Source organism: Macrotis lagotis, chromosome 1, assembly GCF_037893015.1.
Source record: "Macrotis lagotis isolate mMagLag1 chromosome 1, bilby.v1.9.chrom.fasta, whole genome shotgun sequence".
Lineage (NCBI taxonomy): Eukaryota > Metazoa > Chordata > Mammalia > Peramelemorphia > Peramelidae > Macrotis > Macrotis lagotis.
The window spans coordinates 64,297,369-64,312,990 of NC_133658.1; the positions used below are offsets into that span (position 1 = coordinate 64,297,369).

The following is a 15,622-nucleotide window of genomic DNA, read 5'->3' on the forward strand; positions in this document are numbered from 1 at the left end:
GGAGGAGCGCGGGGAGGAGTGGGAGGAGCGCGGGAGGAGTGGGGAGGAGCATGGGGAGGAGCGGGGAGGAGTGGGAGGAGCAGAGAGAGGGGCCCGGGAGCACCAGAGAGAGATCGGGCCCGGGAGCACCAGAGAGAGGGGCCCGGGAGCACCAGAGAGAGGGGCCCGGGAGCACCAGAGAGAGAGGGGCCCGGGAGCACCAGAGAGAGGGGCCCGGGAGCACCAGAGAGAGAGGGGCCCGGGAGCACCAGAGAGAGAGGGGCCCGGGAGCACCAGAGAGAGAGGGGCCCGGGAGCACCAGAGAGAGGGGCCCGGGAGCACCAGAGAGAGAGGGGCCCGGGAGCACCAGAGAGAGGGGCCCGGGAGCACCAGAGAGAGAGGGGCCCGGGAGCACCAGAGAGAGAGGGGCCCGGGAGCACCAGAGAGAGGGGCCCGGGAGCACCAGAGAGAGGGGCCCGGGAGCACCAGAGAGAGAGGGGCCCGGGAGCACCAGAGAGAGAGGGGCCCGGGAGCACCAGAGAGAGAGGGGCCCGGGAGCACCAGAGAGAGAGGGGCCCGGGAGCACCAGAGAGAGAGGGGCCCGGGAGCACCAGGAAGGAACAGAGAGAGGGGCCCAGGAGCACCAGAGAGAGAGGGGCCCGGGAGCACCAGAGAGAGAGGGGCCCGGGAGCACCAGAGAGAGGGGCCCGGGAGCACCAGAGAGAGGGGCCCAGGAACATCAGGAAGGAGCAGAGAGAGGGGCCCGGGAGCACCGGGGGAGCACCAGAGAGAGGGGCCTGGGAGCACCAGAGAGAGGGGCCTGGGAGCACCAGAGAGAGGGGCCTGGGAGCACCAGAGAGAGAGGGGCCCGGGAGCACCGGGGGAGCACCAGAGAGAGGGGCCTGGGAGCACCAGAGAGAGGGGCCCGGGAGCACCAGGAAGGAGCAGAGAGAGGGCCCCGGGAGCACCGGGGGAGCACCAGAGAGAGGGGCCTGGGAGCACCGAGAGAGAGGGGCCCGGGAGCAACAGAGAGAGGGGCCCGGGAGCACCAGAGAGAGAGGGGCCCGGGAGCACCAGGAAGGAACAGAGAGAGGGGCCCAGGAGCACCAGAGAGAGAGGGGCCCGGGAGCACCAGAGAGAGAGGGGCCCGGGAGCACCAGAGAGAGGGGCCCGGGAGCACCAGAGAGAGGGGCCCGGGAGCACCAGAGAGAGGGGCCCGGGAGCACCAGAGAGAGGGGCCCGGGAGCACCGGGGGAGCACCAGAGAGAGGGGCCTGGGAGCACCAGAGAGAGGGGCCTGGGAGCACCAGAGAGAGGGGCCTGGGAGCACCAGAGAGAGAGGGGCCCGGGAGCACCGGGGGAGCACCAGAGAGAGGGGCCTGGGAGCACCAGAGAGAGGGGCCCGGGAGCACCAGAGAGAGAGGGGCCCGGGAGCACCGGGGGAGCACCAGAGAGAGGGGCCCGGGAGCACCAGGAAGGAGCAGAGAGAGGGCCCCGGGAGCACCGGGGGAGCACCAGAGAGAGGGGCCTGGGAGCACCAGAGAGAGGGGCCCGGGAGCACCAGGAAGGAGCAGAGAGAGGGGCCCGGGAGCACCAGAGAGAGGGGCCCGGGAGCACCAGAGAGAGGGGCCCGGGAGCACCAGAGAGAGGGGCCCGGGAGCACCAGAGAGAGGGGCCCGGGAGCACCAGAGAGAGGGGCCCGGGAGCACCAGAGAGAGAGGGGCCCGGGAGCACCAGAGAGAGAGGGGCCCGGGAGCACCAGAGAGAGGGGCCCGGGAGCACCAGAGAGAGGGGCCCAGGAACATCAGGAAGGAGCAGAGAGAGGGGCCCGGGAGCACCGGGGGAGCACCAGAGAGAGGGGCCTGGGAGCACCAGAGAGAGGGGCCTGGGAGCACCAGAGAGAGGGGCCCGGGAGCACCAGAGAGAGAGGGGCCCGGGAGCACCGGGGGAGCACCAGAGAGAGGGGCCCGGGAGCACCAGGAAGGAGCAGAGAGAGGGCCCCGGGAGCACCGGGGGAGCACCAGAGAGAGGGGCCTGGGAGCACCAGAGAGAGGGGCCCGGGAGCACCAGGAAGGAGCAGAGAGAGGGGCCCGGGAGCACCAGAGAGAAGGGCCCGGGAAGCACCAGAGAGAGGGGCCTGGGAGCACTGGAGGAGCACCAGAGAGGGGGCCCGGGAGCACCAGAGAGAGGGGCCTGGGAGCACTGGGGAGGAGCAGAGAGGGGGCCTGGGAGCACGGGAAGAGCAGAGAGAGGGGCCCAGGAGCACTGAGATGGGAACAGAGAGAGGTCTTTGAGCAGTGAGTATAAAAGGGACAGAGACCTTGGAGTGAGGGTCAAAGCAGAGAGAGACCTTGGAGCATTTGTGTGTAGGAGCATAGAGAGGTTTTGGAGTGTTGAGGGTCAGAACAAAAAAAGTCTGATCAAACAGGTGTTTAAGATCATTGATTGTCAGAGGGACCTGGAACATTAGAGCATTGAATATCAAAACACAGAAGTCAGAACAAGTGTGTCCTTAGACCAGAGAATGTTATATAGATATAGAGTATTAAAGCAAAAGGAACATTCGACATTAGAACATCAAAGCTTCCCCCCCCCAAAAAAAAAATTTTTTTTCTCAAAATTGGAAGGAAGCTTAGCTCCTAGAATGAGTTGGAAGACATTTCTGAGACCTAGAGATGGGGAAGTTGATGCCCCCAAATTTATTTGACTTTATAATCCAAGTGACTATTAAATACTGACTGAAGCCAGGATTAAAATCTTCCTTCTCTGACTCTAAATCTTGTGTTTTTTCTACTGAGTCTTTCACTGTGCCTTCTTGCCTTTGTCAGTGCTTCTGAATCAGTCTTTTCAGAAAGAGGATTCCCTTCCTCGATAAAATACCTGTCTTTTTGTACCCTCTTCCTTCCTGTTCTTCCCTCATCTGCATCCTGCCCGCCATCCTCAGACTGTCCTTGTCTTGACTCTAAGGATGAGAGGTGAGGACTAGGGTCCTCACTCTGAGGCACAGCTGGAAAAGACCTTGGGAATGCATCCAGTGGCCTTACTTCACTGATTAAGAAACTGATACTCCGAGACTCGGAGCAAACACTTTACTAAATGTTACACTGACATTAGCAGTAGAGCTGGGGCCAGAAATCCAGCCCCTGAACTCCTGGAGTCTTTCTTAGGACTGTCTTGGCTTTCTCTCTTTCTCTCCTTTTCATTCTTGTACACCCCTCAGCCTTAAAAATCACAATTATAGATCTGTCTTGAAGCAATTGTCTTTTCCACTTATTTGAAACAGTGCTACCCTTGGGCTAAACATAGGCAGTGTCTGGGGGGCTGAAACAGCAGGAAGCTTCATTAGGTTGCACTCTTGAGTTTTCCCCTTGACCATACATTGCAGATTTGAATGTCAGGTCCTAGGTCCATAGGTTGTGTGATTCAAGGGTTTACAAAATAGGCTCCCTTGCCTCCAGGAAGCTTAAAAAATGTCCTCTTCAATCTTCTGAGAGAATTGATTTCCTGAAATTCTATTCTCAATATTTGAAGCTGAGCATTGGGTTGTCCAACATGAGCATGAGAGAATGCAATAGAAGTAAGTCAGTTTACATTTGTGATGTACTGTGGATTGGGGAGTGGGGGTGGGGCATCATGCTTTAAGCCCTGATCAACACCTCCTCTCTGTTATGCTCTAAAGTCTGCATTACAGATAGTCTATATTGTACAGATAGCAGAAGCTGCCTGTCATTGTCATTTCTCTTTACTGTTCACTAGTTTGGAGACAATAGATGTGAACAACTGGAGTGGAAAGAGCCTTTCAGCTTTACTAAAAGTCTAGGGTCATGTTTTCATGTCTTGAACTTCCCTTGAAAGCCATGTTCCTTTGGGCAGCACCAAAATTAGTCCATCACAAGCATCGATGGGACCCCCTACTGTGGGTGCCAGGCCCCATGCTTGTCTTTGAAAATACAAAGACATATAGGAAACAATCTTACATCCTGGCTGGTGAAACAATTGGAAGCATATAAATAGATACATTTTATGTACAAAATAATTAGAGGGGAATTTTGGGGGGCAAGATTAAAAAATCCTGTGATTGAGAAGAACCTCCTATAGAAAGTTTCAACTGACCTTTGAAGTAGGAATTCTGAGCAGCACAGAGGTAAGTAGGGAGCATGTTCCATAAAAAGCATAAGAGACTTGAATACATACTATTATGTGAAAGGAGCAACATGAATGCCAATTTGGCTTAATTGTAGAGTGTGTAAAGGGGGGATGAATAGCTTTTAACAATCCTGGAAAGATATTTCAGAAACAGGTTGTACAGAGCCTTACCTTCCAAAACAGAACAGTTTGTACAACTAATAGGGAACTTCTGTAGTCCAAGAGCAGGTACTGACATGGTCAAACTGTCACAGCTATATGGAGGATAGATTGGAAAGGGATAAGATGAACCAAAAGACCAATCAGAAGGCTACCACAAGAGACCAGTTATGCTAGGATTCTATCATATCTATTTATAGATTGATAGAAGAGTTCTTCCTACAACTATTCTACAAAGATTCAGAAAATGCAACAAATGAAGTCTTGATTGAAGGAAGTCCAACAAGAAAAAAAATCACGGGATCATTTTCTAGCCCTCATCAGGAGACACAAAAGAAGACTGCAGACACCAGGGATAGGATCTAATGAATAATAGAAGAATGCATAGAGCATTCTAACACAGGGATTAAAAGAGGGCCTATCTGCACCTGTGCATCAAGGCAAGAAGAGTTTCTTGTACAGAGGATCCTGACCTTTTGAAGGAGTAAAAACATTTGCCATTTGGCAACTCACTTGTTTACTGTCTACCCCGTGCTACATCACAGATCCAGTATGGACCAAGGAGGGGATTTGCATCTAGGGATAGCAACCCAAGGCAAGGAACAGTGAAAGACCTTAGTCTATGTATTGAGCCAGGAACAAATACAGCAGTGTATGGCTTTGACCACATCTCTGGCTTTAACACAAAGTCTGAAATCAGGAAGGAAGAATGGAGGAATGAGCAACCAAAAAAAGGATTCCCATCATAAAAAAATCTACTAAAGTAGCAAGGAATACTCAAGACACAGACTCAGAAGGGAATGACCCAAAACCATCTGTAAGCATAGTCTCAGAGAAAAACACAGCCTGGGCATAAGTTCAATTAGAATTCCTAGAAGAAATTTTAAAAATAGCTAAGAATTATTTTGTAAATGAAATGAGAATGCTAGAGGAAACAATTGGAAAAGAAAGCTATGAAAGTAAAAAATAAAAAAAAATAACTAGGTTGACACAAAGGTAGAAAACCTTACTCGAGCAGCAGATTTCTTGAAAATTAACTTGAAACAATAATGAATATTAAAACAAAATCAAAAGAATAGAAAAAATAAAAGAAAATGTAAAGTATCTTATAGAAAAACCAACTGACCTGGAAAACATATTAAAGAGAGATAATTTAAGAATCATTGAACTATTTCAAGGCCATGACTTAAAAAAAACTTACAATTTCAAGAAATCATTTAAGAAAACTGTCCAGATCTCCAAGAGGCAGAGGACAAAATATAAATAGAAGAATTTCATCTGTCACCTTCTGAAATAAAGCCCCCCCCAAAAAAAACTCATATAACTAAAATCTAGGCTCTATGGATTCTAGATCAAAGTGAAAAAAATTGCAATAAGCAGTCAGAAAGGAAGAATTGAAGTACTGAGGAGCCATAATCACAATCATGCATGATTTAGCAGCTGCCAATAAAAGTGAGCAGAGAGCTTGGAATATGGTATTTCAAAAGGCAAAAGGTCTAGACTTGTAAGCAAGAATGACTTATCCATCAAAATTAAATACAAGTCTATTAGAGAGAAAATTGACCTTTAATGAAAGAGAACTTCCAAGCATTCCTGATATAAAGACCAGAATAGGAAGCAAGGAGAGGCAAGGCGAAGTAAGAGAAACTTAAAATTGTAAGCATGAATGAGCAAACATAAAATACTAAGCAAAGATGAACTCCTTACATTATAATTTGGGGAGAGGATACATATAACTCCCTGTTTCCCAGATTATCATCATCATCTGGAGTCATAGAGGCAGTTTAATAAAATAGAGAGTGTTGCAGGGGTTTTGTTTTTCTTTCTTTTTCTATGATAGTGGGAAAGAGGTGAATTTTTTTATCTAAAAAATTTTAATTTTAAAGATATAGGTTTAATGCAGCTAAGATTAGAAGAGGAACATTTAATTAAATAGGGGGAAAACATTTGCAACAGTTTATCTGGTAAAGCAGAATTCAAGCTTGGGTCTTTTCGACTTCAAGTTCATCTCTACACTGCATTCTTTTTTTTTAATTTTTTTTTATTAATGATATTTGAGTTTTACATTTTCCCCCCAATTTTACTCCCCCACCCACCCACACACGGAAAGCAGTCTGTCAGTCTTTACTTTGTTTCCATGTTGTACATTGATCCAAATTGAGTGTGATGAGAGAGAAATCATATCCTTAAGGAAGAGACAAGAAGTCCAAGAGGTAACAAGATCAGACAATAAGATAGCTTTTTTTTTTTTCTAAATTAAAGGGAATAGTCCTTGAACTTTGTTCAAACTCCACAGCTCTTTATCTGGATACAGATGGCACTCTCCTTTGCAGACAGCCCAAAATTGTTCCTGATTGTTGCACTGATGGAATGAGTGAGTTCTTCAGGATTGATCATCGCCCCCATGTTGCTGTTAGGGTATACAGTGTTTTTCTGGTTCTGCTCATCTCACTCAGCATCAGTTCATGCAAATCCCTCCAGGCTTCCCTGAAATCCTGTCCCTCCTGGTTTCTAATAAAACAGTAGTGTTCCATGACATACATATACCACAGTTTGCTAAGCCATTCCCCAAATGAAGGACATTTACTTGATTTCCAATTCTTTGCCACCACAAATAGGGCTGCTATAAATATTTTTGTACAAGTGATGTTTTTACCCTTTTTCATCATCTCTTCAGGGTATAGACCTAGTAGTGGTATTGCTGGGTTAAAGGGTATGCTCATTTTTTTTTTTTAGGTTTTTGTAAGGCAAACAGGGTTAAGTGGCTTGCCCAAGGCCACACAGCTAGGTAATTATTAAATGTCTGAGACTGGATTTGACTCCAGGGCTGGTGCTTTATCCACTGCACCACCTAGCTGCCCCTAGTATGCACATTTTTGTTGCCCTTTGGGCATAGTTCCAAATAGCTCTCCAGAAAGGCTGGATGAGTTCACAGCTCCACCAACAGTGTAATAGTGTCCCAGATTTCCCACAACCCTTCCAACAATGATAATTATCCTTTCTGGTCATATTGGCCAATCTGAGAGGTGTGAGGTGGTACCTCAGAGAAGCTTTAATTTGCATTTCTCTAATAATTAATGATTTAGAGCAGTTTTTCATATGGCTATGGATGGCTTTGATCTCCTCGTCTGTAAATTGCCTTTGCATATCCTTTGACCATTTGTCAGTTGGAGAATGGCTTTTTGTTTTAAAAATATGACTCAGTTCTCTGTATATTTTAGAAATGAGTCCTTTGTCAGAATCATTAGTTGTAAAGATTGTTTCCAAATTTATTACATTTCTTTTGGTCTTGGTTACAGTGGGTTTTATCTGTGCAAAAGCTTTTTTAATTTAATGTAATCGAAATCATCTAGTTGTTTTTTGGTGATGTTCTCCATCTCTTCCGTAGTCATAAACTTGCTCCCCTTTCCATAGATCTGACAGGTAAACTAGTCCTTGATCTTCTAATTTGCTTATAGTATTATTTTTTATGTCTAAGTCCTGTAACCATTTGGGTCTTATCTTGGTAAAGGGTGTTAGGTGCTGGTCTAATCTAAGTTTCTTCCAAACTAACTTCCAATTATCCCAGCAGTTTTTATCAAAGAGGGAGTTTTTATCCCAATAGCTGGACTCTTTGGGTTTATCAAACAGCAGATTACTATAATTGTCTCCTGCTTTTGCACCTTGTCTATTCCACTGGTCCACCACTCTTATTTCTTATCCAGTACCAAACAGTTTTTTTTTAAAGATTTTATTTATTTTGAGTTTTACAGTTTTTTCCCCTAATCTTACTTCCCTCCCCCACCCCCCATAGAAGGCAATTTGCCAGTCTTTACATTGTTTCCATGGCATCCATCGATCCAAATTGAATATGATGAGAGAGAAATCACATCCTTAAGGGAAAAACATAAAGAGATAGCAAGATCATGCAATAGGATAACAGGTTTTTTTTTTTCTAAATTAAAGGTAATAAATAGCCCTTGGTCTTTGTTCAAACTCCACAGTTCTTTCTCTGCATACATATGGTATTCTCCATTGCAGAGAGCCCCAAATTGACCCTGATAAAATGAGCAAGTTCATCAAGGTTGAACATCACCCTCCATGTTCCTGTTAGGGTATACAGTGTTTTTCAGGTTCTGTTCATCTCACTCAGCATCAGTTCATGCAAATCCCTCCAGGCTTCCCTGAAATCCTGTCCCTCCTGGTTTCTAACAGAACAGTAGTGTTCCATGACATACATATACCACAGTTTGCTAAGCCATTCCCCAGTTGAAGGACATTTACTTGATTTCCAGTTCTTTGCCACTACAAACAGGTCTTCTATGAATATTTTTGTACAAGTGATGTTTTTACCCTTTTTCATCATCTCTTCAAGGTATAGACCCAGTAGTGGTATTGCTGCATCAAAGGGTATGCTCATTTATTTTTTAGATTACCAGATTTATTGGTATATAGTTAGGCAATATTACTTCAAATTATTGTTTTATCTACTACATTAGTGGGGAGTTTGCTCTTTTGATTTTTGATGCTTGTAATTTTGTTTTCTTCTTTCTTTTTTTAATATTTAATATTCTCATTTTGTACAAATAATGTTTTTTATACATTAATAAAATATTCTTGTTTAAGAGTAAACAAAATACCCCTCCCCCAAAAATATAGACTCACTTGAGCAATAAAGTAAAGGGGAGAGGAAAAAATTAAAATAAAAAAAATAATAGTAATAATTGTAGGTATGGCCAGGGGGCGCAGTGGACGGAGCACTAGCCCTGGAGCCAGGAGCACCTGAGCCCATATCCGACCCCATACACCCAACAATCACCCAGCCGTGTGACATGCAAGCCACCCCAGCCCCACTGCCCTGCAACCCCCCCCCAAAAAAAGACCCAAAATAAAATACAATAGTAATAATAGTAGGGGTGGCTGGGTGGTGGACAGAGCATTGGCCCTTGAGCCAGGAGCACCCTGGTCCAAATCCGGCCTCAGACACCCAACGATCACCCTGCTATATGGCCCCAGGCAGGCCACCCAGCCCCATTTGCCCTTCCCCCCCATTAATAATAATAAAAAATGTGCTCGAGTCTTTGTTCCAATACCAATAACTGTCACGGGTGGATCACATTCTTTATGATAAGTCCAACGCAAAAGTTACTTCCATAGATTTCCACCATTGCCATTGCTGATTGCAACTCCCTCCTTTCTTATTTCTCCACTACCATGTACTATATTTTCTCTCTCCTTTCACTCTGATTCTGCTGTAGGGTAGCTGAGTGGCTCAGCAGACAGATCCCTGGTCCTGGGGCCAAGAGACCCCAAACCCCCCTACCACCCTTTAGGCCCAGCATCCACCTGGCCCTATGATCCTAGACAGGCCTTCCAATCCCAGCCCCTTGCAAGAAGTAAAAAAGAAAATGTGTTATATCTGACCACTCTCCCCCCATGGTCCATCGTCTCCTCCATCATTCACATCCCCCCCTTCCCCCTGTCCCCCCTCTTCTTACTCCAGTTGCCTACACCCCATTGAGTATATATGCTGTTTCCTCTCCTAGCCACCTCTGATGAGAGTGAAGATTCCCCCCTTCTACATCATTGCAATAGCTCATTGTAAAAAAGAAAAATCTTACTATATGAAATATCTTACCTATTCCCCCTTCTCCTTTTTCTTTCTCCCATTACATTTCCCTTTTTTCTGTTGACTCCATTTTTACACCATATTTTATCTTCAAATTCAGCCTTCTCCTGTGCTTCATCTATAAAAGCTCCTTTTACCTGCTCTGTTAATTGATAAGGTTCATATGAGTATTATCAGTGTCATTTTTCTGTGCAGGAATACATGCAGTTCATCATCATCAAGTCCCTCACATTTCCCCCCTCTCCTCCAATCTCCATGCTTCACCTGAGTCCTGTATCTGAAGATCAAACCTTCTGATCAGCTCTGGCCATTCCAAAAGGAACATTTGAAATTCCCCTGGTTCATTGAAAGTCCATCTTTTTCCCTGGAAGAGGACATTCAGCCTTGCTGGGTAGTTGATTCTTGGCTGCATTCTAAGCTCTTTTGCTTATATTCTAAGCCCTAGGAGCTTCCAATTTAGTTGCTGCTAAGTCCTGTGTGATCCTGACTGCAGCTCCACGATATTTGAACTGTGTCCTTCTGGCTGCTTGTAATATTTTCTCTTTGACTTGGGAGTTCTGGAACTTGGCTATAATATTCCTGGGGGTTGGTTTTTTGGGATTTCTTTCGGAGGAGGGGGGATCAGTGGATTCTCTCCATTTAGAATATCAGGGCGATTTTCCTGTAGTAATTCTTTGAAAATGATATCAAGGCTCTTTTCCTGATCATGACTTTCAGGTATTCCAATAATTTTTAAATTATCTTTCCTATGTCTGTTTTCCATATCAGTTGTTTTTTCAATGAGATGTTTCACATTTTCTTCTATTTTTTCATTTTTTGGTTTTGTAGTAATGAGTCCTGATTTCTCATAAATTCATCAATCTCCCTGAGTTCTATTCTTTGAAGAATTTGTTTTCTTCCGAGAGGTTTCTTATCTCTTTTTTCCATCTGGTCAATTTTGCTTTTTAAAGTATTCTTCTCAATAACTTTTTGAACTGGTTTATCCATTTGACTTAAGCTGGTTTTTAGCATGCTATTTTCTTCAGCATTTTTTTGGATTTTCTTGACTAGGCTGCTGACTTTCATGTTTTTCCTGCACCTCTCTCATTTCTTTTCCAATTTTTTTCTTCTAACTCCCTCATTTAATTTTCAAAGTCTTTTTGAGCTCTGTCATAGCCTGAGCCCAATTTCTGTTTTTCTTGGAGTCTTTAGATGCAGGAGCTTGTGTTTCCTCTTCTTCAGACTGAGTATATTGATCCTTCTTGGGATCATAGATAATGTATTTCTCAATGATCTTTTTTCTCTGCTCATTTTCCCAGCCTGGGCCTGGTTTTGGGGTGCTTTTGGGACACTCCCACAAGGGTCTCAGTGTGCGAGGTTCTGTCCTCCCTCCTGGTCTGTGAATGACCATAAGCACCTCCCTCTGCCACAGGGCTGAGGTGGGGGGGGGGGGCCTAGACTGCAATCAGGATCTGAATGTGGTCAGAGCCCCAGAGTCCTGTTCCAGGGGGCAGAAGACAGCTTGGCAGTCTCTCTCTCTTCACTCCCCTCCCTCAGCTCGAGGGGCTCATGCCCTGGTGGCTCCCGCTTACCTGCTCCTCCTGCTTCTGTTTCCTAGATCTGGGCTGCAGTTTCCTCGCTGCTTGCTGTGTGCCCTGAGGGCTGGGCTTCATGTTCTCGCTCTGGTAGAGGTACCCCTTCTGTTCCCCCAATTTGTGCCCGCTGCTCCCCGGGCGCACCTCAGGAAATACCCCCACTTCTGTGAGCTGCACCTCCCAGCACCCTGGGGCTGCCTTCGGGAGGCTGAGGTTCTTTGGCTCTGGCGGGCCACCCCTCTGGTGGGCCGCCCCTCCGACCTGGGGAGCAGAGCCTTTCTGCTCTTTTCCAGGTTACCTTGAGTAGGAGAACTGCCTCAGTGGTTCCTTCTGTGGTTTCTGTATCTCAAAAATTTAGAGTCCTTAGTTGGTAAGTTTTATGAGAGAGCACCTAAGACAAGATCTGCACTTGTTGCCATTTTGGCTCCGCCCCTCCCCCCAATCTTAAAACACATCTGAAGTGAAGGGGTGTAGGATATGGATGACAATCCAGCAGTAGTCTCACAGAAGAGGAGAATCTCATGGAGAGCAGTAGCAGTATGATTAAAGTATCCATAAACAGAACTTCAAAGAGGTCAAAAAGAATGAAGTTTGAGAGAAAAGCAATTAATTTTAGTGACAAGCTATGCATTGATAACTGTGGAAAGAGGTTTCACTTCAGTAATGTGATCAGAAGCTGAGTTGCTAATACATTATTCGAGGAGCTGTGAATTCATCCAACCTTGCTGGAGAACAGTCTGGAACTATGCCCAAAGAGCAACAAAAATGTGCATACCCAGGGGCTGCTAGGTGGCAGTGGATAAATCACTGGTCCTGGAGTCAGGAGTCCCTGGGTTCAAATCAGGTCTCAGACACTTAATAATTACCTAGCTGTGTGGCCTTGGGCAAGCCACTTAAACCCATTTGCCTTTCAAAAACCTAAAAAAAAAATGCATACCTTTGATCCAGCAATACCACTACTGGGCTGATACCCTGGTGGCACAAAATTGGAAATCAAGTAAATGTCCTTCAATTGGGGAATGGCTTAGCAAACTGTGGTATATGTATGTCATGGAACGCTACTGTTCTATTAGAAACCAGGAGGGACAGGATTTCAGGGAAGCCTGGAGGGATTTGCATGAACTGATGCTGAGTGAGATGAACAGAACCAGAAAAACACTGTACACCCTAACAGCAACATGGGAGTGATGATCAACCTTGATGAACTTGCTCATTTTATCAGGGACAATTTGGGGCTCTCTGCAATGGAGAATACCATATGTATCCAGAGAAAGAACTGTGGAGTTTGAACAAAGACCAAGGGATATTTATTACCTTTAATTTAGAAAAAAAACCTGTTATCTTATTGCATGATCTTGATATCTCTTTTACTTTATGTTTCTTCCTTAAGGATATTTTTCTCTCATCACATTCAATTTGGATCAATGTATACCATGGAAACAGTGTAAAGATTGGCCAATTGCCTTCTGTGGGGGGGGGTGGAGGGAGGGAAGTAAGATTAGGGGGGGAAAATTGTAAAAGTCAAAATAAATAAAATGTTTTAAAAAATAAAAACAGTAAAAATAAAAAAGAATTAAAAAATAAAAGAAACTAAATTGCAAAAGGTTGAGAGATGAAAGAAAGAGGAAGTACAGGTTGTGAATGTAGAAAAATTTTTTTAGGAGTTTGGCTATAGAAGGGATGAGAGCTATAAGATGATAGTTAGAAGGGATGGTAGGTAGTAAGGATTTTCTGAGAATACTTCAGGAGACCTGAAGATGTTTGTAGGCAGCAAGGAAGGAACCAATAGTTAGGGAGAAACTGAAGATTAGAGAGAAAGAGGTAATAAATATTAGAGCTGTCGTAGAGGAGATGCAGAAATGAAATAAAGGTAATAGCTTTGTTGAGAGAAAGGCCATCTTGTATTTTTTAGAGGCTAGAATAAAGGAGGAGAGAACAAGGGGTGACATTAAAGGGTTATGAGATGGAGAGAAGGAGAGAAGAGAGAAATCATGTAGACTTGCCTCTAGTTCCTCAATATTTTCTAAGATGAGATCCCTTTGGTGAGTGTTGTGGAGAAGGAATGATATGATAAGCTTGTTGTATGACTTAATCAACAGAATATCTTTGTATTGCATTAAGGTTCTGTTCATCCTATTTTGGTTTTCTCATTAAAACGTTATTCCATGCATCTCAGTCATCTAACCCTAACTTTCTTGGTCATGCATTCTGTTTTGTGTAACCATATTCTGTAGCTACCTGACACCTCTGACTCATTTTTGTATTTAAAAATAAAAGAAAACTGGGCAAGGTATCATTAACTTTGATCACATCATATTTCTGCTTTTTTTAAAAAATGCAGATGGGTATATATATATATCTCAATAAATATCTCAACTCATTTTTACTTATTTATAATTTATCATTTGAATTTCTTACATATACAATTAGATTATTAATAATTATTGTGTTAGTAATTACCCATAGGAAGAAGATTCACAATGAGATCAAAGATATTCTTTACTTGTTAATGAACAGTAAACTTTATTGCAAAATTTTCTGTGCCCTTTAAATTCTTTGAGCTTCCTTTTGTGAAACTTCGAAAGTATTTGACCTTTCTTTCTTTTTTGTTTTATAGATTATGGGGTGATCATGGACAAGAAGCTTTAGAATCAGCTCATGTTTGTTTAATAAATGCAACAGCCACAGGAACAGAAATTCTGAAAAATCTGGTATTACCAGGTAATGCATATGAATTATACAATTCTCTGAGAATATTATAAGTAAATATGTATAAGTGTTCTTGAACATCTACATATATTTATACACACATGCATGTATGTATTTATATATATATATTTTCTTTTTCTTTTTCCTCAAAGGTATTGGATCATTTACAATTGTTGATGGAAATCAGGTCAGCGGAGAAGATGCTGGAAATAAGTAGGTTGACTTTTTTCTATAAATATATATTTGGAGGAATATGTTTATTTCTTTTCCCAAATATTTTGCATACTTCCAAGTTTCTAATAAAGTATACACATTTAAATATATGCTTCATATAAAAGTAATAATTTACTTAGTGTTTTATAGTTTACAGAGTTTTCAAGTCTGAGTAAATGTGAGTGAGGCATTGTCTGCTTTAGAGTGAGTCAATCTGTGTGTTATAATATGAGTGTTTTGGAGAGGGAATCTAGAGTCCTAGGTTGGAGTCCTAATTCTGCTCTTTTCTGTGACAGTGGGCAAATACTTCTCTCTACCATTATCTGTAAAAAAAAGCCACAACAATGTTTGTGCTGCCACAGAGTCCTATAACAGTGGAGGCAAGGGGCATGAGGGGAACCTTGATTCTCAAAGGCTAGTCCAGTAAAGCATAAACTCCAGCAGATTCCACTTAGTTGAAAAGACTTTGAGTACTGCAGGCTGCTGTCAGTCAAGCTAAATGTGGAGCATGTCTGTCACCTGCAGATTTGCCACTATGTGATGGCTATGGTTACCTATGGAAGAGAAAGCACATCAAGCCCCTGGTCCTATGTGACCCTTTCTATTTTGTCACTGACCATGGCAAAAGATGGGCAGAGTTGCTAAGAAAACAAACATTAGTTTAACTCTTAGTACTGTTTAAGTACCTGAACTTTGTCCAAATATCATTGCAAGGATATATTTTGGAAGGAACTGAATCACATAAATATCAACATTCTTGCTACAAATAAAACTAGAAGACAAAAGAAATTGTACCTAACTGGAAGCCTGGCTTATGGGTTCTTCTCTGAGGTGAATGAAGGAATGGATTTAATCTTGTTTTTTCAGGGAAAAAAAGCATCATTTTATGGATTATTTGATAATTTTACCATATGATGCTTAGAGCATTTATAAGTAAAGAAACCACTATGAAGGTAATGGTAAATTAGATATAAGAGGTGAGTAGTACATGGAAAAATTCTCTAAAGAATCAGTAAGTCAACAAGAATTTTTAAATGCTTACCCTGTGTCCTGTACTTTTTGGCTTCTGGGGGGTACAAACACAAATCATTTCTTTTCTCAAGAAAATTCCATTTTAACAGAGGACATAACATATACAGATACAAGTATATACAGACTAAACATAAAGGGAGGGGTGGCTAGGTGGCACAGTGGACAGAGCACTGGCCCTGGAGTCAGGAGTACCTGAGTTCAAA

General features: G+C 43.7%; 1 protein-coding gene across 1 annotated transcript in view; it reads left to right on the forward strand.

Moving 5' to 3' along the window:
* The window catches only part of NAE1 (NEDD8 activating enzyme E1 subunit 1), a 59,720-nt gene that overhangs the window by 369 nt on the left and 43,729 nt on the right, over positions 1-15,622 (forward strand). Inside the window, exons 2-3 of the mRNA XM_074202996.1 lie at positions 14,083-14,186; positions 14,327-14,387. Coding sequence (XP_074059097.1) covers positions 14,083-14,186; positions 14,327-14,387 — 165 coding nt within the window. The remainder of the gene's footprint in view (positions 1-14,082; positions 14,187-14,326; positions 14,388-15,622) is intronic.